The following is a 27,791-nucleotide window of genomic DNA, read 5'->3' as shown; positions in this document are numbered from 1 at the left end:
ATGAGGTGGTGGGTAAAAGAAGGAACAAATGTCAATTGGATTTGACATTAAAACCAAAGTAGTTACATCGCAGTCTGAATTGGATATACCTTGTTCAAGTGGCTGTTTGACTGGTTCGTTAACATTAACCGTCACCCGTTCAACCAAACCTACATACGTAGACGTTCAACCGGACTACCCGGGTAGTCCATACATTTTGTATGGGAGACTCCGTTTTCCTGTATTTAAGACTTAATAACTTTTTATCTAGACGTCGGATCGATTTGAAATTTTCAGTGAAGATACTTGAGGGTGTTTCCCACAATATCGTGTAATTTTTATAACTTTAATAATTCAATAATTATGTTAATTTGAGGTTCCAAAAAATTTCACCCTTCACATCTATGACCCAAACCTGTGCAGCTTGAACATTTTAGATAGGACTTTGCAGTTTTTGTATTTCAGTATACGTATGTTTGATCATTGAATCTTAATTACTTGAAATTTTCAGAAATTTATTCATTTTTTTTTCCAAAAGTGTTTTAGAAATGTTCAATGTTCAAATAGGATTCTTTCATTCGAAAACACGAATTCGATAATTTAAACATTTATGCCTTACGTTTAGGTATTTAAATATTAACCTAATATTAAATACAAGTATGCTACACATCCTTTTGTTCAGAAAATTTGCGCCACAAACACGTTTGTTAATCCGTTTCTAGTCGACTATGCGTGTGATTCAAAGTACTACAAAAGCTAAGTAAAAGTGAACGTTATGGAAAAACTCAATCCTTACAATAGACAAAACCGAACAGACTAATAGAAGAATTACTAGAAACAGCATTTCTGACGAAAAAAGAATTAAATAACGGGCAAAACTCTGTTCCCGGTTGAAGCATGAAGATAGCATGAAGCGACTGAGAGTTTATTAATTTTTACAATATTTTATGCAATTTTCCAAAACATTTCAAGTAGTTAAGTATCTACGAGCAAATATATCAGTACTAAAATACAGAAAAAGCAAAGTTCTATGTAAAATATATGAACTACACAGATAAATGGTTATAGATGTGATTGATGAAATTTTTTGGAACCTCAAATAAACATACTGAATGAATTTTTAAAATTATAAAAGTTATACAATATTTTGGGAAACACCCTCAAGTATCTTCACTGAAAATTTCAAATCGATCCGACGTCTAGATAAAAAGTTATTAAGTCTTAAGTACAGGAAAACGGAATCTCCCATACAAAATGTATGGACTACCCGGGTAGTCCGGTTGAACGTTTGAGGGGTATCAACCGAAAAACGCAAATAAAAATTAATTAAATTCCTTGGAAATTTTTTTTTCTTTAGCAAAACTATAGAAAATGAATTTTTCTAGGAATTCTAAAAATTTCATCCCGATACGTCAATCCAATCAAAAGTTAGAACAAAACAAAACTCCAAAAACTACCCGGGTAGGCGGTTGAACGGGTGACGGTTAACAACTTATTCAACTTGTCGAATCAAATTTCGTAAGCGTAAAGCTTTACAAGTAAAGTAACACCACAAAACTAACTATGTTAATTATTTCCGTATAAAAGTAATATATTTCTACTGAATTAGCAAAGTTCTTTTAATCGCTTTCGCTGGACTCCGAACCGTAGTTACACAGCAGCAACTGAGGTCGCTGTTCAGGAATTGGTTTATCTAACGATTCTTGATGTTTTTGAGAACAAGATTTCGAAACATTCTGATCTGCATTGTGTTTACTTGATTGTGTTACCTCCAACAACAGTATCTCCGATGAACCAGCTGTTGAAGATCGACCTACTTTTTCATTGGTAGCCGTCGGTTTTTTCACTATTCCCAAGCTTTTTGTGTCCAATTTAACACCGACATCTTTCGCAGCAACAAATGCTCCTGTACTGGAGGAGGTGGAAGGCAACAATGGCCGATTAAGGATCGCACGTCGTCTTTCCAGGTCCTTTTCTTGGACGGTTTTGGACGAATGTAGTCGCATCAGTTGCGCCATTCTTCGGTCGCTATCGCTTTCTGGAAGCAATGCAACCGAAAGACTTGATTTTGCCAGCAATGCACTATCCTTTTCCTCTTGTAATTTTAGCTCCTTTTTACGTTTCTGTAAATGGAAAACTTCAGTTAGACTTTCGCTTCGAGAAAAACATAAAAGGAGTATCGCTTCTTACCCTAAACTGGGCTCTTAACTTGCTGTTTGCTTCAAAATCATCCCGCCAAACAGAATCGTTTCGCTGAAACAAACGCCCCAGCACGGGTTTGGCCTCCTCGGCCGCCTGTGTATCCTTGGCTCCATGCTCCAACTTGTACATAGCATCATCAAAAAGTTTCCTCTGGACTTCTTTCGTTTCCGGGACAATCTGTTCATTCTGTATTGGATCCCACCGGTTCTCCTGTCTCCTCGCGCCAGACACAATCTCATAGTCAAGATTTTGGGGATCGGTTTTGATCTCGAAATGATTGTCGCACAGATGACACTTCATACGAAACTGATAAACCGGGGTCGAGTAGTACATTCCCACCTTCTTTTTCTCCGCATTATAACGAACGCCCATTCCGATGTGGTTTTTACATCCATCGCACCAGATGTTGTAGGGCATTTCGAACCGAATGATGAGAATGCCCAGATGTATTTTGCGGGCGCGCTCCCGCAAGGCGTGCGTTCCTTGCCATTTGTTTAAGCCTCCCACCTTGGGATCGTAATCCGGTGGGTAGTACAAATTCTGCCCTTTTCGTTCTCCCATTGTGCACTATTATGTTGCTGGCTGCTCAAACAGGCTACACTGTGCGATGGGTTTGTTTCTTACGGTGGCCTTCTTCCAAGGGTGATAATGGTCCGATCGCCTGACTCAAAAGGAAGGATGTAAGGATATCAACAATCTATGATTCTCCTTTTTTCCACCAATAAACTAGCTACCAGCCCCTAGTATTACTGTTTGTTTTGACCACACTGCTCCTTCCATTGTTGTCATTTTAGTTGAGCGACCTGGTGAAAAGTAGCTTAGCTTTTGTGATACATACAGTTTTGACATATCAAGCGCCGGCGCAAGACGTTCTTGACATTTACCACATAGGGGTAAGGGTAGGAGTAGGACACACTCCACGAGTTGGGTTTCGTCGTATAAAATCGAGCAAGTTTCCAGGTGAGTAAGGTACAGGTTTTTCTGTTTGCTTAACAATAAACCAATCGTTTCCCAAGTTCACGATTAGCCATTAGTCTATCTGTTCTAGCGTACCGCAACACAGCCAATTGAAGATCGAAATGATCATCTACACCAACACCGGTAATCCCTTTGGATTGAAGCTACTGATATGTGCTAATTTGGCCAAAAAGGACGTAGAGGTTAAAAATGTTACGCTCAACGGTACGTATGCGAACAATCTGAGAGAAACATGCATGATGAAATGAAGCTTACGTTTTCGTCATTGTTTCATCATTTCCAGATCCGGAACTGGGTGACATGAAACACCTTCCCACCCTTCAACTGGATAGCGGTGTACAACTTTTTTCCACGGATGTAGCAGCCAAGTACCTGCTTAACGGTGAAAATGAGGATACCGTGGTTTTACGGGACGAATGGTTGGAATGGTCGTCGAAGCGTCTTGCTCCGGCACTCACGCATAATATGGCCGTGGGATCGCGTGCCGATCCGAACACGAAACCGATCTTAAACACGTTGGTAAAGATGCTGGATGATTGCCTTAGCAGCAGAACTTTTCTCACCGGTGATAAGATAAGCAGTGCCGATGCTGCTGTTTGGAGTCTGCTCGCTCCGGACGGCACGCTGAAAGGTGCAGTAAACATCGACAATGTGCTACGTTGGTACCGCCAGATATCAAACCTCCCGGAAGTACAAACTGCATTGGATAAGATGCCCTTGAAGGAGCTCAGTTTTGCGTCGCTACAGCATAGCAATCGCTTTGGTGGTTTGCATCATATCGTCCTGAACCCAGAAATTGCCGACTTCGAGGGTGAGCTGCTAGCGGACACTTCGGCCAATATCGCTGAAACGGTGCAGAAGGAGGAGATCGAGGCAGCAAGACTCGCGTTCAACAAAGTAGATGAGCGTGCCGTTCGCGACGAGCCAAGGATCGTGCTACCGAAGGCAGGCCAGAAGAACAATCTTATCACGTCGGCTCTTCCGTACGTGAACAACGTACCGCACCTGGGAAATATCGTTGGGTGTGTCTTGTCGGGCGACATGTTTGCACGTTACTCGCGCCTCTGTGGATACAACACGCTCTACATTGGCGGTACGGACGAATACGGTACGGCTACAGAGACAAAAGCGTTGGCGGAAAATCTTACTCCGAAGCAGATCTGCGACAAGTACTTCGATATTCACAACTCCATCTACCGTTGGTTTGGAATTGGATTCGATTACTTCGGACGCACGACGACCAACGAGCAGACGCGCATTGTGCAGGAGCTTTTCAAGGAGCTGTATGCAACTGGTTACATCGAGACACGCTCGGTCGAGCAACTGTTGTGTCAAAAATGTGACCGCTTCTTGGCGGATCGTTTCGTCGAAGGAACATGCCCTCATCCAGGATGTGGGTTCGAGGACGCACGAGGCGATCAGTGCGACGGCTGTGGCAAGTTGGTAAATGCCATCGAACTGGTTCGTCCGCGCTGTAAAGTGTGTAACACTTCGCCAGTGATTCGCGATTCGAACCAATTCTTTTTGGATTTGCCGAGAATCGAACCGACCTTGCGGGAATGGGTGGAACGCGTGGACCACGGATGGACCCACAATGCGCGCGTCATCACGAGGGCATGGTTGAAGGAGGGTCTGAAATCGCGCTGCATCACACGCGATCTGAAGTGGGGCATCCCAGTTCCAGTCGAGGGTTACGAGAGCAAAGTTTTCTACGTTTGGTTTGACGCTCCGATCGGCTACATTTCCATCACTAGTCGCTACTGCAAAGAGTGGCAACAATGGTGGCGCCCGGACACGGCTAATACTGGTGTCAAAGTTGATCTGTACCAGTTCATGGCGAAGGATAACGTTCCGTTCCATTCCGTCATGTTTCCTGCCTCGCTGTTGGCTGTCGACAAGGGCTACACGCTCGTATCGCATATTATGGCCACAGAGTATCTGAACTACGAGGATGGCAAATTCAGCAAGAGCCGCGGAATCGGTGTGTTCGGTAACGATGCACAGGAGACGGGCATTCCGGCGGACGTGTGGCGTTTCTACCTTGGGGCGTCTCGCCCCGAAGGTCAGGATTCGTCCTTCAGCTGGGCCGATCTGCAGGCGCGAAACAACAATGAGCTGCTGAAGAATCTGGGCAATTTCGTTAATCGTGCTCTCGTGTTCTGTGAAAAATTCTTCGATTCCACGATCCCTGTCATGAAGCTGAGCGAGGAGGACTTAACGTTGCTGGCACTGATCAATCGCGAGCTGAAGGGTTACGTGAACCAAATGGAAAAGGCTCGCATGCGCGACGGTATCCGGCACTTGCTGCAAATTTCTCGATACGGCAATCAGTTCATGCAATCGGAGGAACCTTGGGTGAAGGTTAAAGGAACCGACGACCAGAAGGCACGCGCTGGAACAGTTGTTGGATTGTGCTGTAACTTTGCCTGTAAGTAAAAGCAAGAAAAGCAGAAGCAACTATTGTATGCGACGCTCACAAGCACACTCTTTACTTCCGTAGGTTTGTTGGCCACACTGATATTCCCATTCATGCCTACCACTGCCCGTAACCTATACGGTCAGCTAAATGTTCGTGGTGGGTTTATAAATGCTGAGTAAGTTTTTACTAAAAAAGAAGAGTAGTATGGTTACTGAAGATTAAATTGTTTTCTTACACACATTATAGGAAGCCGCTTCTGAGGACGCTTCTCCCAAGTGGCCATCGGATCGGGAAACCAGCAGTGTTGTTTGCTAAAATAGAAGACTCGCGTATTGAAGAACTCAAAAAGCGTTACGCTGGACAGCAGCAAGAAAAGGACAAGAGTCCAGCCCCTGGAGCGAGGATTAATGCGGAGGCAGAAGAAAAGAAGCTTCCATCGCTAAAGGAGGCTCAAAAGGCAGTCGATGAACAGGCAGCGAAGGTGCGCAAGATCAAATCTAGCGGCGCAGATCGCACAGTTTGGCAGCCGGAGGTTAACCTTCTGCTCGAGCTGAAGAAACAATTACAGTCGCTTAGTCAACCACGGACATCCGAAAGTGCGCCGCCATCGCCGTTGGAAGGGAAACCTGCTAAAGGTGCTCCTACCCTTTCCAAGGAGCAAGCAAAGCCTCAACCCGCGGTGGTTACTAACCAAACGGCGGGCAACGTCGTTTCGGGCTTGGACTCGAATGCTGTGAAAGCATTGGAGGAAGAAATCGCCCAACAAGGTGAAAAGGTTCGCAAGCTGAAAGCGTCCAGTTCGGATAAATCCTTCTGGCAACCGGAGGTGGCGTTGTTGCTTTCGCTCAAACAAAAGCTTACCAGTCTAACTGGAATCGCACCGGCCCCTCCGGCAAGCAGTGGTAAAAAGAAGGGTAAGAAGTAAACACTCCTGATCTTTACCATCTGCTCAAAAACATTTGGATTGCGCTTAATTTTTGAACCTATTTAAAAATTCCTAATCTCGTTTCCTTTATCAATTCTTTGTAAGTGACAGAATAAAGAATGGCATTTGCTTTGATTATTTCGTTTCACAATGAACTATAAAAAGTAGTTGCAAGAAATATGTATGTCCTACGCTGAAATTGAAAGGAAAGAAAAATCGTTAATTATTGTTTGAGGTTAAAAAATATGAAAAGTGTAAATATCGTAAATGATAATATCACGAATATAGTAGAATCTATGGTGCGCCAAGTGTGACTGGCTATGGCCACTGGATGCATCCACGTGGATGAAGTAAAAATCTTGTAACTAATTGCAGCAATGACTGCAGGCGGTCGATGTGCCAGATAAATCGCAGGAGTCGAATTGAAAAGGGTTCTCCAAATTTTTTTAAACAATTAAAATTGCCGTATAAGTAAGATACGTATCTGCATTTCATGTAGTGTTCTATGAATTTCAAAGGCATCGAAAATTTAAAAATTTGACAGCGCCCGCTGGTGGGCAGTATGTACTGCTTTGGGAACTACTGCACTAAATTGCTGTCAAATCCGTGTTTGTATACGTGTCAGTGCGTGCGTGTCTAGCCTATTATGACAACAAATATCAAAAGATAGCCCGAAATCGAGTGCACGGTTTGTCCGATTTGGCAAACATTGTTTTGACCTTTAAATAATTGGTTCTGTCGGGCCTCATCCTAACAGTGAGCAGTACCGTGTACCGTGTTTTCGAATGGAACTTGTTCAATTTTACTTACCAGCCACCTCATACATAACCATCGCCGCCGTCGCCGTCGATTGTAAGTGTGATTCGTGCAGTTACGAATGTGGCGAGCGTAAATCAGAAAGTGTTCTCATGTTCAGATAACAATCGCTTGTTGGAGAGTTTTCTCGCCGCCGTCGACCGACTTTCGTTTTGAATCGTACCACCGTTGGTCGTAGTGTTAATCGCGTGCGGTAAGCAACCGGTTCATGTGCAACCTTCTGGAGGTCCATAGCAGCTAGAGTTGCGTCGCAGTGGCCCACCACAGTTTTCGGTGATTTTTTGTTCGAAACAGTGGTTGCTTTTGTTGAATTACGAACGGCTGGGATCGGAAGAAAACGCGCGTAGTTAAAAATGGGTGAAAAATATGAGGCGCTCGCCAAGGAGCTGAACAAGTGGAATCAAGATCACTTGTTAAAGTTCTGGGATGAGCTATCGGATAGCGACCGGAACAAACTGTTGGACAGCCTGTCCGCCAGCGTCGATTGTGCTGCGCTTGACGAAGCATTCCGGCGAGCCATGGCAACCGCCACGTCGGCGAAAGAGGACCTGAACGAGCTGCTGCAACCGATCGCCAAGGAACTGCTACTCTCCGTGGCCAATTCCAGCGAAACCGAACTGAACGATCTCCGACAAACCGGTCTCGAGCAGATCCGTGAAGGCAGGGTGGGCGTGATACTGTTAGCTGGCGGACAGGGCACGCGGCTCGGTTCGACTGCTCCCAAGGGAACGTACAATGTTGGCCTTCCGTCGGGTAAATCCCTCTTCCAGCTACAAGCAGAGCGCATCCGGAAACTGCAGCAACTGGCTGGCGGCGATGGGCGTATCCGATGGTACATTATGACCAGCGAGCATACGCACACCGAGACCCTCGAGTACTTCAAGGCGAACCGATACTTTGGCCTACCCGCCGAGCAGGTACGCCTGTTCCGCCAGCGCAGCGTTCCGTGTGTCGACTTCGAGGGGCGCATTTTGCTGGATGAGAAGTGGAAAGTGGCAACGGCACCAGACGGCAATGGCGGTATCTATCGGGCGCTCAAGGACGAGGGTATACTGGACGAGCTGGATCATAAGGGTGTGCTCTATCTGCACGCCCACAGTGTCGATAACATTCTCATCAAGGTGGCGGATCCGGTTTTCATCGGCTACTGCGTTCGAAAGCGCGCCGACTGCGGAGTGAAAGTCATTGAAAAGGTGCAGCCGGACGAGGCCGTCGGCGTTGTGTGCGAGGTGAAAGGCAAGTATCAGGTAGTCGAGTACAGCGAGCTGTCGAGTGAGACGGCGAACCGCCGCAATCCAGCCGACGGCAAGCTCACGTTCAACGCGGGCAACATTTGCAACCACTTTTTCACTTCCGCGTTTCTTCGTCGCATCGCCGATACAATGATGCCACTGCACGTGGCTAAGAAGAAGATCCCATTCGTCGACACGGCCACCGGCGAGCGCTGCAAACCGTCCAACTCGAACGGGATCAAGATGGAAAAATTCATCTTCGATGTGTTTCCGCTGGCGGAGCGGTTCGTGGCACTCGAGGGTCGGCGCGAGGAGGAGTTCAGTGCACTCAAGAACGCCGACTCGGCAGGTATCGACTGCCCATCCAGCGTCCGAGGAGATATTGCAAGGCTGCACCGACAGTGGCTTATCAACGCGGGCGCAACTGAAGTGGCCGAGACGACGACCGATGAGGGAAATGTGGTGATCGATTGTGAAATTTCTCCTCTCCTATCGTACGCCGGGGAAGGCTTGGAGCCGGTGGCTGCTGGTCAAAGCTTCCGCTGTCCCGTCCATCTGATCGGTGCTGATGAGCAACAACTGAGCTAAAAATAATCAAGGTTATCAGAAAAGCGGAAAAGACGGTGATACAGATAACGGGAGGATCACATTATTAGTTACTTCCGCCTCAATGTGATTCAGCATAGTCGGGCGGGGTCCATTACATAGAAAAGATGTACGTTCCTCTAAACGGACATTACTTGTCGACTTATCGGACCCAGACACCATTTCGCTTTTTAAAGGTTGTTATTATCTTTTTACAAGCTTAATCCCACACCCTGAAGAATGGTAACACGATAGCATTCAACAACCAATTGGAGTTCTTTGAAATGGACGTGTGTTCCATTAGTCTTTCGATACAAAACTTATAGCTACCTATTGATCTGTTAAAATTATGAATCTTTGTTTTTAACGCTTTTTTATTAATATTGTTAGAAAGCATCATTAGATCGCCCGAATTCACGTGGAAAAAGAATGGCGCGTGTATCTCAAAAAACTCGATTATTTTGTTTATTTTGTATGTATTCGTTATTATTTGTTACTATGGCTTTTTTGCAAAAAACTATATGTTAAAATATCCCCTTGTCGACACATTCCGATATCCTTTTGAAAACTCTTTACTCAAAGACAAAACTCTAAGAGACTTGAGCTGGGGTCCTCGGAAAACATCACATTGTAAGCTTTTAGTAAAATTCTGTATAGGACCAGCAATGTTTTAACCCATCTGCAATATCTACTTACAAACGAGAGAATTTTATCCGTTTATTTTATTTTTTTTAACCAGTTTTCCTTTTCAAATCGAATCGAAGATATGTTTGTTTTATATTGATTACTTATTATGCTTGTTAGACTGCAAAGTTGTATAGGCTCGTTATCTACAATTCTATCGAGATTGTTAGTCAAGTTATGAGTTATTGTTTTTTTTCTTTATTCTATATGTCCTCATTCTCGTCTTTCCTTGCCCACGGTTAAAATGACATGAAAAAGTACGTATAAGAAATAAAAAATATTTACTGCCTTTAGCTCAATACTTCAACCTGGTCTTAGTCATCATGCCTTATCTGTCCCCTGAAAGAAATATACTTTTACAATACGCCACGTACCGTGAAACTAGAAATAAAAAAAAAGAAATATACTTCAGGAAAATTTAAAAACAAACACTACTCACCTCGGTACACTGACGACAACAAACGACGAAGCGAGAAATGTTTGTACTTTTCGGATGTACCAAACTTTTATCATCAGCTATATAGATGAATTTTAGCACTCGATATTACTTTAGTAGTATTTTTTCTATTCAAGATTTGCACCATTTGCGGATGCAATTCCCACATTCCGGAACACTTATTTTACAGCACCCACTTGCAGTTGTGCTATGATCATTAAAGTTTCTCACTCGTTGTTTAGCCTTACAGAAAACGTTTAACTTAATACCTGCTTCGGAAGCTGGCGAATATATAGCTAGCGTTTGGAAGAGTGGTTCAATGACATCCTACAATGCACTCCAAACGATTAAGAAACGCTATTTTACAAGCATTTTAGGGCCTAATCAATTTTGCCATCCTTAGCGTGATTTTCGCACAATCCTTGTTATTGTGCTTGACGTTAATTTTGATTCATAATATGATACACTATTATTCTTATTTTGCCTTATTGGCATCTGTAGGCAATTTAATATGATGAAACAATTTATTACGATGAAAACAAATCTAAACGGAAACCAGACAAATTTACATCTACTGTAAATAACTATAAAAGTGATTGCATCCTTTTCTCTCAATGCTGCTGCCCTCAAATAAACGCACATTTAAAAATAGTGTTACCATCTAGCTTAATTTGTTGAATATTTAATTACATTGAAATAATTACCAATTCCACTGGGAAGTCAATGCTAAACATATGGAGATTTTATAAAAATCCCTTTTAAACAGGCTGTACACAATCGATCTCGGAACGAAAGAACTAAACGAAGGGATCGATATTTTTATCGCTGCCATGTCAGGTTCCAATGGATAAAACTATCTCAACCGCAGGGCGCGTAAAGGCACAAGAGACAAACAGGTTGAAGGATGTTCAATTCAGTTCATCTCAATTCTACATAGCTCACTATCTTCACCGTCCGATACTTCCATGGAATTCACCTTATATCGATTGTACGGTCTGTAGGGTGTACGTGTTATGTTTTTGTCCCTCACAACCACCGTGGTAAGATTCTTGGCCAGATCTGGATGCTTACCGAGTAACCAATCCTCGCAAGACGACTGCTGGGTAGTGGATACATGCTGTTCAAGCCATCGATCGACGAAAGCCTGGAATTTGCGGTTCATACGCATCGTAACGGCTGGATGGCTCTATGGAAAAAAGAGAAATGATCGCTTATTAGCATTATATCGTACTACAAACACACTCAACGTATGTCCGCCACACCGCAGCTCACCTTTTTCGAGCGTCTGAGTGAACCTCTTCTGAAAAACGTGAAATTTTTGCCTTCTACTTGTGATGTCTTGAAGCTGCTATTCACCTTCACTTGTTCCGTGTCCTCTATGATCACATCACGATCGGCTCCATTCATGCTTGGCAGCCGCTCCGGGGAGGACAGTTTGCTACTTACAGCGCTGTCCCAAAATGGACTATTCGCGTTGCTAATGCTGTTGTTATTGATGCTGATACTTTTATTGTTGTTATTACTGCTTGTTACCGCGTTTTTCGGTACAGGTTTTTCTTCCAGCTGTTTGTCATTGCTAGACTCCTTGGATTGACCATCTTTATTCGGTTGCGGTGCATTCGTAGCTGGTGTTTCGTTACCAGGTAATGCGTTACCAGAATCACCGGTACTACTGTTTGGCAACTGTTTCGAATTGCTCGCTGAGCTCGTCGCTAACAGTAGATTTCTTTCATCGGAAGGATTGCTGTTATCCGTGGGCCTCTCTAAAGTAATTTGTGTCTTAGTTTGTTTGATGTTTCTAGGCAGGAACACAGGACGACGACGACGACGTAACGATGATCCGGCATACTGCTGAGACCTCTATTTTGTGTTGTGTTTTTGGGGTAGATTGGCGAAAGTACACGTGCAGAAAAGGAATTGGGAGAAAGAGAAAAGACAAATTAAAAATACCAAACAATATTGCTTTCATATCAAACATATTTTAACCAGGGTTCAGCGAACATCAAAACATTCAGTTGCCAACACTAGGGACCATAATTTCAATCATAAAACTGAGGAAAGAAAACAAATCTATGTCTATAGACGAGCCATACGAGTATTGAAAGATTACAAAATTGAAAAAAAACGGAAAGCGATGCAAGATATAAGAAATACATGCCAAATTATCAAACGATCTCATGGTTGGCCATGGCGCTGACAAAATGATCGAAAAGAAGAAAACACCCTCATGCACGCATTATTACATACAGCTACCTCCATATACTAATATGCGCGTTACATGTTAACCACCCACCACCCAAAATAAATAAAACAGTAATTCCAAGCAAATGATTGAGGCTTCACTAGTACAGTTTAGTAAATAAGTTACGACAGGAGCGATTGATGAATCGAACCATTCGACGCGGTAAGGGTTAACGAAGAGACTTTGAAGTAGTTTAGAAACTAATAATTTTTCGTTTTTGTACCAGGTCAAACATTAAGATAAAACATAATAATACTATACGCCGTTCGAAAAGTATTCTACCTTTTTGGTGTTGTAACCTTACTTTATAACATTTATAAATATATTTCTATCATAACCGATAATAATGTCACTGCAAAAATATAACCAAAACTGTATACGGCAATATTCATAGCTTAATTTAGATTACGTGTGAGTCACGTAAATTGGCCGAAATAACTGTGTATATAGTCAGAAGAGAAAATCAAACGTAATCGCTGATACACACTACTGGTTCTGGGTTCTAAAAGATATCTAGGAGATACAAAAAAAAACACAAATATTGTTTTCTAAAATACTTGATGCGCAACGAGCGAAGGATGATAACGAATACCAACGATACAAATATATGCATATATGTTTTGATCAAAAGAACTAATAACGAAACTAAAAGGTAACAAAATTGCAGAGGGCAAGCTCTACTACAGTTGTGCCCAAGACTGAGGATAACAAAATGCGATAAACAGCGATCAAACGTTACGATAGTAAAAGCAGTAGTAGTGAGAAAAGTAAGAAGATATAAAGGGAGCTAGAATTGGACGGAATAAACTTGCATAGAGTGTTCTATGTGATTTGTTTTTAACATACCTATTTGGTTTGTATGTAACTATGGCGCACGCGATGCTGCACGTTGTATTGAGTCAGAAGGACTCGGAACATCCGGACAGGTCATTTACTTTTCCCTCTAAAACCTCCGTTAGATCCCCAACATCCTTTTCAGAGTCATAAAACAGGATGGTGCACACTTTTCTACATATTTGGGGCAAAATCTTAAGCGCCTCTCGTAACAGCCGTTGATCATTGTAACGAACTATTTTACTTCGGAGGAAGAACAAATTCACGACGAACAGATGTTGTAGTCAGCCTTGAAGACAAATACTAGAGAAATACTTGGCGGTGAAATTTCAGTACTGTTATTGCATAAGTTATTGTTCGGCACGTAAAGGAAAGAAAAACAACTTCCTTTATACATGGTTTAGTTTTGTTTTTTTTTTCTTATTGTTTTGTTCATATTTCAACGACAGGCTCAACACAGTCGGAGAACACATTTTCGCTCCTTATAAAATATGTCCTGCCAAGAGTCGTTCAATTGTAACTGTCTTATTCTGCATTCCTAATGTTTTATTTACTCGTTTTCTTACAGTTCTTTTATCCTTAGATCGAGAATAAAATTACGGAAGAAATGCACTCTGAATGTGAACATCTCCTTCGGTCCGTCGTAAATTTAATTCAGCAGACTTCCACTTTCTACGTTAAATGTATAAAATATGTTTTTCCTTTATGATACACACCGCGCCTTTCACTTGCACCGCCATAACATATCGGCTAACTTAATCAAGATTTATGTTTTGCATCGTTTAAACACGATTGAAAATCGTGTGACAAATACTGTTTAATATCGCACCTCTCCCTAACCGCGTTCTTCATGGCTCTTGAAGACCTCTTCTTCTAGTTTAAGTCGTTATCGGGGCGGAGCCAATTTATGTTAATAATATTATATGTCAATCACACAAGATTGCAGAATGTATTTCCAATCTAGGTTCTTCAATATCCAATTCTAAATGGGTTTCTGTTTGCGGGGAAATTTAGAGCTTTGCATGTACGTTACTATTTTACAACTTTGTAAATCTAACCCTAGTAAGATAAAACTTAAAACACACTCTACCTAAGTTATTATGACCAATTCTTAGACCAACCAGCCAATGCTGAGCGTATGGCAAGCAAATTAACCGAAACAGCCTTGACTTGTTACATCCTCAGTAAGATTTAGTTGCTTGCTGTTTTTTTTCATTAAATTATTTTTATTTACACCACACATGTGGACACCTTAGGTGATTGATAAAACAGTTCGCCTTGCTTTTCTTTGCCAATATTGCAATAGAAAAATAAGCAAGATAAGGGAAGGTGTACCACCATCCTCCTATTTAGAGGAAACGGTATAGTACTTGGTTAATTGGTAATTAACCGCCTCACAACCTGATAGCGTTGAAAATCCGAATGTTCTGCTCCACGATACGCAAAGTTGATTGCATTTCCAAAACCAAACTCTGGAGCAGAATAAATTTCCAGTCCGATTCGATCATCTTCTATCTTTGGAGAGGATAACGTGGAACCGAACGTATGACGTCTTCGCGACTCATCGACTCATAAAACTGTACGCTGAACTATTCACATTTGTCTTTGTGCGTTCTACAATGCCTTGTCTCCTTTGCGAATATTATTACTATACCAGCAAAAGCAATCTGTTTGCAAAGGTAGATTGTAAGGAACTCATTTTTGCATATTAGTCATTAAATTCTCCACGGTGTGTCTCATTGTCTCATTTTTTCTACGGTTTGTCTCATTCTTGTTGGATTCATTTCAAACTAAACTTGTTGAATTTAACTTACGACAAAAAAAACTAAGAAAACCATTGCAAATACAAAATAAATAACCGAATATGTTAACGCTCTACATCGACGGACTATGTATGGTAAATATAGTTCGTTCTTGGTTGTCTGTCCTTGCTGTTCCCCGAAGTGGATTTTCTCAAGCCAACAATAAAGAACTTTATGTTTATGGATCCGTTTGTTTGGACTCTTCTTACAGATTCGTGTGTGGTTTGACCATAAAACAAATTTTTAAAAATAGATCGGTATGACAAATACGATTTTTCAATCACTTCCTAGTTGGCGTGCGCCACCTTCGTCCTGCAGTGCACACTTCTTGTTCACGTGACTTTACTACACCCCCTTTTTATTGGGACATGGAGCATTTTCTCGGTGGCTGATATATTATGATTTATTATTGTTTACGCATTGAACATTTTGTTTGACCTGGCACGGAAAAAAGAACATTAAAAGAGAAGAAGTATGAAGAAAAAAGGCTAAATTAGTGAAACGTTGCTTGTGTGACGCGTATTTTGTCGTTGGGCGAACAAAAACGTGCATTCTTTATTCAGGAGCTGCTGCTTACTCAAAAGCAAATGATGCATTCGGTTAGAAACAAAAAGGAGTAATAAAAATAAAAACATATAGGTGTTTGAAACAAATAAAAATTGACTTCATTAACTCGAATGGATCGAACATTATAGAGTCGAGATGAAGCAAATGAAATATTCGATTGTGGCCTCCTATTGCACGGACGTATCACGGTTTGGGTTTCAATCGTTCTATGGCCCATGAACACAGACGACAGGATAATTAAAATCATAACACAAACACCAAACGATAAATAAAAGCAAAAATAAATATGAATTCTTACTAAACAGGACATGAAATGAGCATGGCGCGTATTGTACTATTAAATTATTTTATGTACATTTAATAGGCGTACACTGTTCTTTCTCGAAAATTTGTGTTTACGGGTGAAAACTCCCGTTTAATTTAATTTTGCTCAACAAACCATACACCCGTTTCGATTTTCCAAAGAAAATCTTCAACCTTTTTTCCTTAACCTTGCTCTTGCTCACGCTCTATCCCTTTTTCATCAATTGACCACTTACCATCTCGTCGTCGGGCTTTTCGGTTTTTATCTCTGGGTTTCCTGTATTTCCTGCTCCTCCGCCACCCGATACTCCGGACCCAATACCTATGCTGGTGCTGCTACTGTTGGCATTAGTGCATGTGCCCATTGCGGTATTAGGATTATTATTGCATGGCACCGTCGTCGCTGTTGCTGCTGCTGTTGCCGCTGCTAATGTTCCACTACTTTTGCCGCAGGCAACACTCGATGATCCACCATTTCCTTCCGTTGTTCCGTGTACGCCACCATTTCCACCACCACCATCACCACCACCACCACCACTACCACCACCACCGCCACCGCCACCGCCACCGCCCCCACCACTGTCACTTCCCGTACCGGTGGCGGCGGGATTGGAGAGCCGATCGACGTACGAGCTGTAAGCCTGCGAGTTGGCAAAGTTGTTCGCCGTATCGTCAGACTCGGTATCCAGCAGCTCTATCGTTAAGCGACAGTCGATTTTGTACTGTAAACACATTAGAAGAGAAGGGTAGGATTAGTACTTAGTTTGCTCATTTAAACTTTGCGCGGTTCCTATTCCTTTGGTTCACTTACAATGTAGACTTTGAAACAATTTTCATCCTGTAGTATTGACTCCGCCTTTCGCTGGTAGGCAAGCTCGGCAGCGATGCGGCGGTTAGCGGTGCGGCAAAGACCTCCAGCACCACCGCGTCGCTGTTCGGCTTGGTACAGCTCGACCACTTCCGTCGCTCCACGTTCGGTAACGCAGTGCTGTAGCTGGCGAACCGCATTTTGCACAACCTAAAATTCGACAAAAAAAGCATCATTTTTATTCCTGTTAGATCAAAGCTTTTGCTTATGTCGTTGATACATACCTTATCCATCGTAAATGCACTGTATGCATGGATACCAAACATCTCTCGCAGCAGGTCCTCGTAGTTGCTTGCCTCCATGTTACCGTCGAGGAGATTTTTCAGCATATCCAGAAAAATGTTGTAGTACTGCTCGATGCGATGCTCATTTTTCGGCTTCAAGCGAAGCGCCATCGCCGTGCTACTGTTGCGTGTACTCTCGTAAGCTCGCTCTTCGGCGGCAATGATTTGCGCCCGCTCGTAGATGATTCGTAGTCGGTCACACAGGATCGCGTGTAGTCGCAGAAACAGGTACCAGGAGTTGTTGGTGAAGAACAACGTGTATGCTTCTTCCTGCAATGCACAACACATAATTGAAGTTGAGTATTCAACGAATTCTTGTTCCGTATAAGTTAGCCCGGTACCACGAACGAATTTTATTTTAATTTGAAAATAAAACCACCTTTCACTACACTTACGATATGTTTACTAACAGCATGCGGCGGAAGTGGGGGACTCATTGGCTGTGGTGCTTGCGATCCTCCACCTCCTCCTCCTACACCTCCTGTTGAACCACTGGAACCGGTTTGCTGATCCTGAACGGCAGCAGCGGAAGGAGCCCCTTCACTGGCACCCGTCCCCATTGATGATTCATTCTCATCTTTGACTTCCTTTTTGATTGCCAACTGTTTGTCCGTTGCCGTCGACCCGTCGACGGTGATTTCGTTGCCGCTGCCACCACCGTTGCTGTCTGCGTTAGGATGTGGTTCCGCCGTTCCCGCGGACGACGGCACCTCAGACGTTGAAGTGATCTTGTGAGAGCTACCATCGGCATTAGTCCCACTTTCACTGCCCTCGTCCTTGGTCGTATTGGCACCTCCTTCCGTTCTCGACGATGACGACGCACCAGCCGGAACCGTAGTTCCAACCGTTTCTCCAAAATTACTGCTAGAGTTTGCTGCATTACAACTTTTGTATGTCCAATTATTGGTAGACGTTGATTTCTTCCCACTAGACTTTGCACCGCTACCATCGTCCTCCACCTGTTCCCCGTCAGCATCTTTATCATCTATGGAGGCAAATGGAACGCCAGTTAATGACAGATGGTTTAGTCTGAAATATTGGTGTTTTCAAACAACGTACCTTCTTCCCGTTCATCCTCGCTCATCAGCTGCCGAGGCGCAAAGAAAAGATCCGGCACGAACTGCCGAAGGATGTGTTTGATGCGCGCCTTCTCTTGCTTCTGTATTCCCGTCTGACGCTTCACGTGGTGTATTAACAAATTGGCTGCGTCCTCCAGGACGGATTTATCTTTGTACGGGAACGTCATGTGTGGTCCACCGGTACTATGTCCTGTGGCCGCCGTTGAAGAATCGTCGTTTTGCTCGTGACGCTGGCGTGAGAGAACGAATAGATAAATCAAATGAATGATAGAAACAGCCCAACAGTTGCTAGCTACAATGACAATTCGTTTTACACGACACTACACAACATGCGCACAAATTTCCACACTTCACGGGAGGCCGGTTTGAACCGGGAAAAGACAAGGGGATCGAGGATAATCGAAATTGGGCACGATCGTGTTTACCTTCATGTAACTCACCTCATCAAAAAGTATCTCAATTTCATTGAACAAACTTTTCGATCGGAGGGCTTTGATGTCCGCCTGCTTAAAGTTGATACCCTGATGGTCCAGCGACTTAAGGTAGTACTTTTCGTTTTGGTCACGCCATTGCTTGTTGAAGCTCTGTGAAGCAACAAAATGAAGGATAGATTTATCAATTGCGCTGTAAGTAGGCCTTGATTGAGTAACCTTTCGTACCTTTTGCGCTTCGCGCCACTCTTCTTCCTTCGCTTTCATGCGTCGCAGCACGACCGGAACGGCAACAGCCGGGTTCTTCTTTAGCCCTTGTATCATGTCGGCGGCCTTGTCGCCGTAGATTCGCTTTAGAGCGCGCTGGTGTATCGTCGGCGAGGTGCCCCCGAGGCAGTCGTCCAACCGAAACCGGCTTAATTCGTCCTGGGACATACGTGTCAGCTTCTTCTGGATGCCCTCCAGCACACGGATGGTCGCATTGTTCGTCTCAATCACCACGTCCAGCTCGAAGCGTTCGTCCTCACACCGGTAGATGAACTCCTCGTATTGCGTTTTGCGAGACGTCACGAACGTCGAGTCTTCGGCCCACGTCGGAAACGATACCCATGTGTCGTTGAGCACGTCCCGGCAGAGGCTCGTCCGGCCGGAACATTTGACGCCTTCGAGCGACTTCGGCAGGGCGCAATAGCTTGCGCCAAGCCGCTTGCAAGTGGAAAGATCGATATCGGCCGCCAGCTCTCCTCCCTGCGACCGATCTTGGCGGGCGGCGGCGGCGGCGGCTGCCGCAGTCAAAGGGATACACTCGTTCGCCCCCGATCCGGGGCCCGACGAGGCAGGGCCAAGAAAGTCCTGGAACCATTTCAGTAGATCCGGAAAGCGGCTGAGAAATGGAGAGACGAGAGTCACCAGCTCCGACTTTGAGACGATTTCTTGATTGTACAGCGTTAGACATCGCAGGAAGTTTTCGTACGAATCCGGACTGCGTAGCGCATTCCGGACCTTGTCGAAGAACGCGTAATCGTTCAGCGCGCCATATTTGGCCGCTTCCGCCAAAGACACGTCTCGGCAGATGGGTTTGTGCCGTTTGATTGGAGGAGGTCCGCTTCCGTCTCCACGATCACCGCGTCCCGTAGACATCGCACCACCACCACCACCACCCGCCCCTCCTAGCACTATCTGCGAAGAGTAGGACGGCGAACGTTTCACGGCATTGGATCCTCCGCTGGACGAGAGGTTTGCCATCACGGGCACTACACCGGTTCCGACCATGCCCGGTGGAGCGCTTTGCGCCAGGACAGCACCACTAGCACCGTGCACAACCATACCAGTTCCCCCAGCCGACGATATCGTGCCTAGCGAGGCGCCATGTATGTACTTCGAGTTCAGTCCTCCTGCGCCAACTGAGACTGTACCGGGTCCCCCACCGCCAGCCGCAATATGGTTGCGATCTTTATCCATAAACACAACTCCGCCTGCTCCACCGACACCTCCAACTATGCCACTACCTCCCCTGGGCCCGGACATACTTCCGGCGGGGACGGAAGAAACTATCGAATACTCCTTTCCCTCGGTTTGGGAATTACCAATGGGCGAGTAGTCTCTCTCATGTGCAATTCTCGCCATGTTTGCCTGCTGTAGGTTGTTGTACATCTTCAAACTGGCGTTCGGCAAACCTCCACTCATGGCACCGGAATTAGTTAGTTTCTTGCTTCCACCACCACCACCAGCAGTGGCGCTTCCATGCACAACTGTTGCCATCGCGCCTCCAGCCACAACCGTCCCCGTTCCGCCGGGCTGCCCCAGCTGCTGCGACTGCTGTTGAAGTTGAATTTGCTGCTGCTGATGGGAATCGTGCAAGACGGCGTTTACGAAGATGTGATTGTTCTTATTGCTCGACGATACATGATGTTGTTGTTGTTGTTGTTGTTGATGTTGTTGCTGCTGTTGTTGTTGCTGCTGCTGCTGATGCTGCTGTTGTTGTTGTTGCTGCTGCTGATGTTGTTGCTGCTGCGTCTGCGACTGCGACTGCGAGACCTGATTTTGATGGCTCGTGGCGTCCGGTAGGAACTGGCCGAACTCCCGCAACAGATCCTCCTGATTGTCGAACAGTTGGGCCACTTGTGTGTAGACCTCCGCCTCGGTCAACTGCTTCGAATTCGTCATGCAGCCGCCGGACTGGGCACCTTCCTTATACGTTTTTTGCTCCTTCTGGTACGTGTGCAAAATCTCGAGGAAACGTTTGTACTTTTCCGGCTCGGAGTGAAAGCGATTCTTGATTTTGTTCACGTACGAAATGGCATGGTTGAACTCCACTGGCTGGTTGGTGGTCGCTACGGCCGCCACCACTGTCGTCGTAGTAGAAGCCGCCGCCGGTACTGCTGGACCGCCCTCGGACGACACTTGCTGATGCTGCTGTGGTATCTGTTGCTGTTGCTGATGAGTCGAAGTCGATTGCTGATGATGCTGTTGCGGTGCTTGACTCGCTACGGTTACCGAAACCAGGCCTCCTCCACCGGTTGCAGATGCTGCTCCTGTCCCCACTGTTTGTTGATGAGAAATTATTTGCTGCGAGATCATTCGATGGATTGGATTCTGCTGCTGTTGCTGCGAAGCGTCTATCGCCGTTACGACTGTGGACGATGTCGTCGAGGGAAGACTTGCATTGCTCGTGACCGATCCGGTCGAAATAGTACGCTCTCGATGATGCTGCTGCTGCTGCTGATGATGCTCAGCGCGGGATACAAAGTTTTGCGGCACTTGCGGTACCACCGTTCCTGCTACCGATGACGCCGATGTCGTCTGTTGTGTCATTGGTTGCGCATTCTGCGCCGTTGCTGGACTGGCATTGCCTACCGAACCACCCGTCGCCTGCTGTAGCGCACCAGCGTGCGAGGGTGCATTAGCACTGGTTGCAGCGCTCACCGTTGTAGCTGCCGCATGTCCACCACCGTATGCCATTAGATTCACGGCGGTGGTGCTACCGGCGTTAACCACGTTCGTCCCGCCGCCCGACTGCACAATTTGGCCGCCGCCTTGAAAGATCGTGTTGTACTTGTGAGGAGATGGCTGCTGAGCAATGGATGTCCCGGTTGACGAGGACGATGGCATCGAGACGGACACCTGAAAGGCGTACCCTTGGTCGTTCGCCTGCAGCTCGATCTTGTACCCGGGCGGAAGGAACGTGTTGAAGCCCACGATCAGCTCCGGATGGCCCTTGAACAGGCTCGACACCCGCTGGATGACACCGGGCGTGTCGATGCTTTGCGATTTGAACTCCTTCATGATGTCGAGGAAATCATTGTACACCTGGGGCTGATTGCCGAAGCGGAACTTGACTTGGTCCAGGTAGCTGAGCGCATCCTCCACCTTAAGGCGCTGCAGCTGCGCTTGGCCCTGCACCGACTGTGGCGGGCCTTGAGATTGCACCCCTGGCGACATATTCGTTATCAATTGCCCACCCGAGACCCCCACAATACCGCCGGTGGTTCCGCCGACTGTCGGTGCTCCGGTAACAGTAGCGATGGAGCCGGCATTCACAACCGCCGCACCCTTATGGCCTCCTCCCGATGCACCACGCACCTGTGTCGCGGCGTTCACCAACTGTATTTGCTGCTGTTGCGTTGTCTGCTGCTGCTGTTGCGGTTGGCCTTTGACCAGATTACTACCGATTGCCGAATTGTAAGCTACAAACAGTTTTAAAAAGAGGGTAGACAGTTAGCATCTAGACCCTCCGCATACATACCACAAACAAGTCGTCTGTCTTTGGTACTTACTTGTCGTCGTGTACTGGACCGTCGTCTGTTGCGGTGGTGCTATTTGTGTCGTCTGTTGTGTCAGGTTGGTGGCCGTCGTGCTGACCGAATCGGGCGGAGTAGTCGTTTTTATGACGTTCGGTGGGATCTGGTACTGTATCGTGGAGCCAGCGGTGCTGGCAACATTGTGCGGTGGTTGCGTTGTAGTGATAATGCGCTGCTGTCCCGGCGGCGGCGGCTGAGCCCGCGGTTGTCCGAACTGTATTTCTTCCGTTCTAGCACGCTTCATCGTGGGTGCATTTTACCCCCAATTTTGTAATCGCCACAAACAACCAATTGCCACTTGCCTTTATGTTTCAAAATGCACTGTAAAGATGTTTTTATGTCGATTAAAGATGCACAACAGTTTTTCGCTTGGCTGGGACCTTAAAACTTCACTGTTACCGCTGCACAAATGACTGTGTCCCGTGTCAAATTTACTTTCTGTTCACTTTAAACTTCACTCTCTGTCGCCTTGTTTCAATCACTTTCTTCCAAATATTCACCCGTAAGATGTCTGCAAAAGAAAAGAAGAAAGCAATTAACAGATGCGGGTTGAATGTTTCTTGAATTGAATTTGTCTCAAAACAATCAAACCTGAACTGGTGATTCTAACACCTAACATGTTTCTTTGTTCCTTCCTTACTATCATACCGTTACTCCTGTCTTTTTCTTTGTTTTCCGGTGTGTCTTGCTCTTTCGACCGCATTCTATGTTGCAAAACTTCGGAGACCAGAAGCACATCATAAAGCTCCCAATCACCGAACTACCATGGAGCATAAGAGAAACAACTTCTCTTACTTTGGGACGTTTTGTACTGAAATACAACGAGCGCCACATCGCATAGGGAGAGCAAAACATCTGCTAGGAACGATACTTTATCGATTGACGCCCTCCGTGCTTCATTCCTTCCAGCCGCAGATGATTCTTGTCTAACATACAAGAGGAAACACAAGTAAATCCGTGCGAGATGGACCTGCGCGTTGTTGTGCGCTGTTGGAAAATCTTCTGACCAAATCTGCACAAGTATCGGTGGTTGTTTTTCTCACATTCCCGGGAACCAAGCGATGCGTTCTTGCATTAGTATGTGGGTGCATAAAGCATGCATATTATGTACTGCCTCCTACTCAACGATTTCTCATCTCAATCAAAGCAGTCGTGCAAAGCTTTAGTTTAAATAACACTATTTTGATTTTAACCACCATCGGGTAAGTAAGTGATTTCATAGATTTTATGCACAGTTTTCGGTACAGGTGAAGAAATGGGTTTAATAGTCCTACGATTCGACATGACGCGAAGCCAAATCGGCGTCCCGCGCATCTTTTGCATGCAACAAGGCAAGAGCATAATATCCTTGCAGAGTTGGGCATCAAAAGCATCGTGTCCAGCACCGGAGAGTGAATACCTTTATGCACAAGAGAGCAATTACTTCTTCGCGAGAAGGATCCGCACCGGGAGAAAGAATGTGACACACATGCACCTTGAAACATGTTTTCGATGAAAATCGGGATGAAGTTTTCCCTCTTTTTCAGTGTAAAACAGTGTCTATACGGCACGGAGATAACATGGAAAGTATTTTTATATCGAGGAGCTATCTTATAATGGGACAACATTGACCATTTATACCTGACTGACCGTTTCTTGCCGCCGTTCTATTCTTTGCATAAAAATACTCGTTCGGAACGTTTTGCAGATCTCCCATATACATTCACTTTTCATGCTTTACGCTGCAATTAGAAAAACGCGCGGATAGGACGGCTCCAAAAACAATCATGAAGGAGTAAACTTTCAGACTTTTCACTAGCAATCAGCCTATAACTATTCAGTTTAACTTAAATTACATCAAAGTAAACGACTCTACACAAACACTCTTTACATTCGGTTTTCACTGACAACGAAAACGAAAAACTTTATGATGACTAACGTTGACACTGCTTTAAAATTTACTATTATGCATTCATTTTCCACATCATCAAAACAAATTTGTGCTATTTTTATTTTGATAGCATTACTTTCTCCTGTCCTTGTTCTGTTGCTCATTCCGACGTGCTGCTACGGATTCATAACTGGAAGGTGGGTTGCGTGTGTTACGCTCGCGGTATAACACCACACAAACACTTTGACGATTTGTTATAAGCCTTTTTGAGCAAAAATGAAATGGATCTCTCTCTTAGTATTCGTGAGCGCAGGATAACAGCGTTCCCGCGCGATTATTCCACTGCCGCACAACTACCTTAAGCCGAAATAAAGCATCCCAGAGATGAGGAAACGCAGTAAGTGAACCAACGCGACAACACAAGTCGTTCTACGGTACAAAACTGTAAAAAGGTAAAGTTATCAAAAATATGTGTGTTCAACACGCAAAACAAATTATTTCAGTACTGCACTTTTGTTCATATACCCATCAAAATCGACTTTTAACCACATACGCACTCCCCCTCCAAGCCGCGCTAAATTGAAATCACAAGCGCTGAATTGAAGAAAAGCAAATCAATCCATTTGTTCAGACTTGCCTTTCTTAAATTGTTGCCAATCATCGAATTGATTGCCGCAAATTTTACACACATTCCTCATGTGAACTAATCACGTTAATCCTTAAAAAACTCGCAACAAATCATACACCTTCACACCCGTTCTAATGACCATACATAATGTAGCACGAGATTTATGCACCAGAGTAACGAAAGATAAACTATGCACAAACGTTTAGTAAACCAAAATCACACGCGGTATGAATAGACTTTCAAAGAGTAAGACGCGACGCGCGTCCGGTTACATGAACAACCGGATGGAGTTTGCTACCGCTCGCTATTTCTCCTAACAACGACGAGCTGCAGAAAAGATGACAACGAAGGCCAACGAAGTCTCTTGCGGAGATCGAATCCGAGGGAGTTGAGAGAAAGAGAAGGAGAAAAATGTCTGTTTTGTCGAGACTATCACTACTACCAACATCCATACTCGCCCTCGCTGACACGTTTGCAGTAGTATGCGTTACGACCTTGTTAAAGAAACGCGACGGTAACGCGGTGTTCGTGCGTTTCGGTATGACCTGTCAGTAACGCCGTTACACTGACGTCACGAAGGAGGGAAGATCAATTTATGTAGTCTTCGTTTTCACACAGCATTTGTTGCGAGAGAAATCTAATAACAATTTGCCCGAACAAATATATTTCTTGAAACAATCTTGTGGATTAACTTTCGTTAGTCTTGTGTTACTTATTTCATGCTCGACAAAATGATAAGATTTGCGCATACTCGTTTTCCAGTTGTGGACCTCGAAACATTGGACGTGTGACCTGCTTTTGAGCATGACAGGCTCTCTCTGTCTCTCTCTCTCCTCATTTCATTTCCCTGTGTAACTCGTACCGGTGTTATAAAAATATCAATTCGCACAATACAAAACTTTAAACGCATGCAATGCTCATCAAATCACCGTACTGATACCACCCAAACAGTGCTAAACGGTAATATTTATTTTAACATTTTCTTTGCATCATCTGTGTCCAATTGATTCACCATACTCGCATAAGGCGAGGATACAAAGTCGGAAAAACCGACCGACCGACCAATGTTATCGAAATGCCACGATGGCGTATTCAGATACAGGTGAACTAGTTGGGCCGTTGTTGGGTGAAAGAAGGTAATTGATAGATAAGCAAATGTGGCGACGGTGCATTACTTCCGATGTTGGTTTGACCGATGAATGAGAAAAATGTCTGATTGTTTGCAGAGTGACGCTGCCCGAAAGTACTAGATAAACACCAGGAGAAATGTCCTTACACTAAGGTACCCAATTTACATAACCAATCACCTATAGCAGATGGTTAAACTATGATCAAACTATCGGTGGGTAAAGAATTCAGGTTACTTCCACAGTGCGCAAAAGTGTAAAAAACGTGTGGATCCTCCGATCGCAGACTCGATTAAATAGAGGCAAGGTTAAGGGAGACATCTCTTTTTTGAACACTGCACCTAGCCCGATTAGTTCACTTTTACCCAATATGACTATTATTATCTTCCCGTCTATTACGCATGCATCCCGTTGGGCTCTGGCCATCGGATTCAACACCAAATAAAAGCTGTTGGCTTGCCCGCCGCAGAACCGGGAAAAAACAAAATGGCGCGTGAAAGTTATTTTTCTTGTTCTTCTATTTTGCTTGCATCAGATGGTAATGTCGTATACGTATGCTTCTATTTCGCTCACGCTGTGTGTGTGCACCGGGAGGCTAAGTGTGGACTGTGTTTGTGCAGCCGATTGTAGAGAGTCTGTGGCCTGTTCGCAGTTACTCTTTTTGCTCTACGCTACCTTAACCTGCGATTATCGTATTACTGCACGCTACGTCGTCTACGACGAATAAGGCGATACCACTAACAAAATGCACGGCGGCAGAACAAATCACTGTTATTGGAATGCGCTGAAAGATGACTTTCAGTTACCAAAGTGTATGCGGAAGCAGGCGTAAAATTCACCTCAATGAAAAATCGAAACAACGCCTTTAAACTAGAATCGTCACCATGAATATTATTCTCGCGTATGACTTTATAATAGCCTATACAATGTGAAACTTACCTGGTTAAACATATGTATGCGTGTATGTGTGTGTTATATGACAAAATATATCATTTGCTTGCTTTTTGCCGTGGTTTCGCCAGCCTGGCCTGGGTGTTCGGTAGTTTGGGCTTCTTGGCGATATTTCCTTCGATTATATGATTGTATGTACCATTTTCCGTACTATCAGGTCTTTTTTATCGTTAGGATCGTTTTCGGCCTTCTACAGACCTCCCCATCTAACGCTGTCAAGCATGGCCAAATTTTTTGGTGCTTTCTCGCACGTTTAATTGCAGATATCGCGAAGATAATGACGAGCACACAAAATCATATGCACAGGCACACGTACACTACCTTCCGTATCACAAGAGCACGCTTCTGACCGCGATCCAGCAGCCACGAAAGAAGAAAAAAACACTCTCAGCGGTTATTCCACTCCAACAGGAAGAAAAAGAATCACTAACTCAGAAAAGGATGTCTCGAGCACAGCGCAAACCAAAACTTCATTCAATGTTCAGCTTCTATCGCAAAATGTGTATCCGCACTTCTCTAACGTTATGATGGTTGGTTAAATGTCCACTTTTAAATAGTTTTTAGGATTCCACATCGTACTACCCAGCGTACGCTTCTTCACCATCGCGTTGACAACCGACGACTGTTTGAAGAAGATTGTAAAAAGCGAATCGCAGAAAACGCCACTGCGGGCGCGAGAGTAATCTCTAGCCCAGTGAAAATGCTATGAGAGATACTCATGACGGCAGGCTCTTCTGCTCTCTTTTTTT

At 44.7% G+C, this 27,791-nt stretch overlaps 4 protein-coding genes across 7 annotated transcripts; 2 read left to right on the top strand and 2 right to left on the bottom strand.

The window, feature by feature from the left end:
- Positions 1 to 1,557: 1,557 nt before the first annotated feature.
- On the bottom strand, positions 1,558 to 2,950 carry LOC131263552 (coiled-coil domain-containing protein 130 homolog). Its single transcript, XM_058265765.1, has 2 exons — positions 2,170 to 2,950; positions 1,558 to 2,102 (listed from the first exon to the last, which is right to left on the bottom strand). Exons 1-2 carry the CDS (start codon positions 2,740 to 2,742, stop codon positions 1,599 to 1,601), a joined length of 1,077 nt encoding a protein of 358 aa, XP_058121748.1. The 5' UTR covers positions 2,743 to 2,950; the 3' UTR covers positions 1,558 to 1,598.
- A 128-nt stretch (positions 2,951 to 3,078) lies between these two features.
- On the top strand, positions 3,079 to 6,670 carry LOC131261820 (methionine--tRNA ligase, cytoplasmic). Of its 2 annotated transcripts, none has more exons than XM_058263654.1 (5): positions 3,079 to 3,141; positions 3,209 to 3,363; positions 3,443 to 5,587; positions 5,660 to 5,753; positions 5,825 to 6,670. In XM_058263654.1, exons 2-5 carry the CDS (start codon positions 3,261 to 3,263, stop codon positions 6,501 to 6,503), a joined length of 3,021 nt encoding a protein of 1,006 aa, XP_058119637.1. In that variant the 5' UTR covers positions 3,079 to 3,141; positions 3,209 to 3,260; the 3' UTR covers positions 6,504 to 6,670. The 2 variants fall into 2 exon arrangements, with proteins under 2 accessions (XP_058119637.1, XP_058119638.1); XM_058263655.1 differs by having other exon boundaries at positions 3,099 to 3,141; positions 3,230 to 3,363.
- A 708-nt stretch (positions 6,671 to 7,378) lies between these two features.
- Positions 7,379 to 10,119, top strand: LOC131267771 (UDP-N-acetylhexosamine pyrophosphorylase-like protein 1). Its single transcript, XM_058270728.1, has one exon. The coding sequence runs from the start codon at positions 7,673 to 7,675 to the stop codon at positions 9,137 to 9,139; it is 1,467 nt and encodes a 488-aa protein (XP_058126711.1). The 5' UTR covers positions 7,379 to 7,672; the 3' UTR covers positions 9,140 to 10,119.
- Positions 10,120 to 10,360: 241 nt separating this feature from the next.
- LOC131266254 (paired amphipathic helix protein Sin3a) lies at positions 10,361 to 27,685 on the bottom strand. 3 transcript variants are annotated; one of them, XM_058268682.1, is made up of 11 exons: positions 27,031 to 27,685; positions 22,443 to 22,977; positions 18,895 to 22,352; positions 18,676 to 18,819; positions 18,216 to 18,465; positions 17,552 to 18,141; positions 17,097 to 17,426; positions 16,816 to 17,022; positions 16,241 to 16,726; positions 11,529 to 12,116; positions 10,361 to 11,442 (listed from the first exon to the last, which is right to left on the bottom strand). In XM_058268682.1, exons 2-11 carry the CDS (start codon positions 22,708 to 22,710, stop codon positions 11,170 to 11,172), a joined length of 6,594 nt encoding a protein of 2,197 aa, XP_058124665.1. In that variant the 5' UTR covers positions 22,711 to 22,977; positions 27,031 to 27,685; the 3' UTR covers positions 10,361 to 11,169. The 3 variants fall into 3 exon arrangements, with proteins under 3 accessions (XP_058124665.1, XP_058124664.1, XP_058124666.1); XM_058268681.1 differs by having other exon boundaries at positions 18,661 to 18,819; positions 27,031 to 27,684; XM_058268683.1 differs by lacking the exons at positions 10,361 to 11,442; positions 11,529 to 12,116 and adding an exon at positions 13,737 to 15,572 and having other exon boundaries at positions 18,661 to 18,819.
- Between the last annotated feature and the right edge of the window lie 106 nt (positions 27,686 to 27,791).

The sequence above is a fragment of the Anopheles coustani genome, chromosome 2, assembly GCF_943734705.1.
Source record: "Anopheles coustani chromosome 2, idAnoCousDA_361_x.2, whole genome shotgun sequence".
Taxonomy (NCBI): Eukaryota; Metazoa; Arthropoda; class Insecta; order Diptera; family Culicidae; genus Anopheles; species Anopheles coustani.
Note: the sequence above shows the minus strand (reverse complement) of the source record. Positions and strands in the feature narration are given on the sequence as shown.

Bases quoted from the DNA above. Each gene is read 5' to 3' on its own strand.
- LOC131263552 (XM_058265765.1), bottom strand. From the start codon at position 2,742: ATGGGAGAACGAAAAGGGCAGAATTTGTACTACCCACCGGATTACGAT. The intron at 2,103-2,169 runs GTAAGAAGCGAT...TTCCATTTACAG, and splicing joins AGTTAAGAGCCCAGTTTAGG to AAACGTAAAAAGGAGCTAAA.
- LOC131261820 (XM_058263654.1), top strand. From the start codon at position 3,261: ATGATCATCTACACCAACACCGGTAATCCCTTTGGATTGAAGCTACTG. The intron at 5,588-5,659 runs GTAAGTAAAAGC...TTACTTCCGTAG, and splicing joins ATTGTGCTGTAACTTTGCCT to GTTTGTTGGCCACACTGATA. The intron at 5,754-5,824 runs GTAAGTTTTTAC...CACACATTATAG, and splicing joins GGTGGGTTTATAAATGCTGA to GAAGCCGCTTCTGAGGACGC.
- LOC131267771 (XM_058270728.1), top strand. From the start codon at position 7,673: ATGGGTGAAAAATATGAGGCGCTCGCCAAGGAGCTGAACAAGTGGAAT.
- LOC131266254 (XM_058268681.1), bottom strand. From the start codon at position 22,710: ATGAAGCGTGCTAGAACGGAAGAAATACAGTTCGGACAACCGCGGGCT. The intron at 18,142-18,215 runs GTACGTTGTTTG...TTGCCTCCATAG, and splicing joins CGAGGATGAACGGGAAGAAG to ATGATAAAGATGCTGACGGG. The intron at 11,443-11,528 runs GTGAGCTGCGGT...TTTTTTCCATAG, and splicing joins CACTCAGACGCTCGAAAAAG to AGCCATCCAGCCGTTACGAT.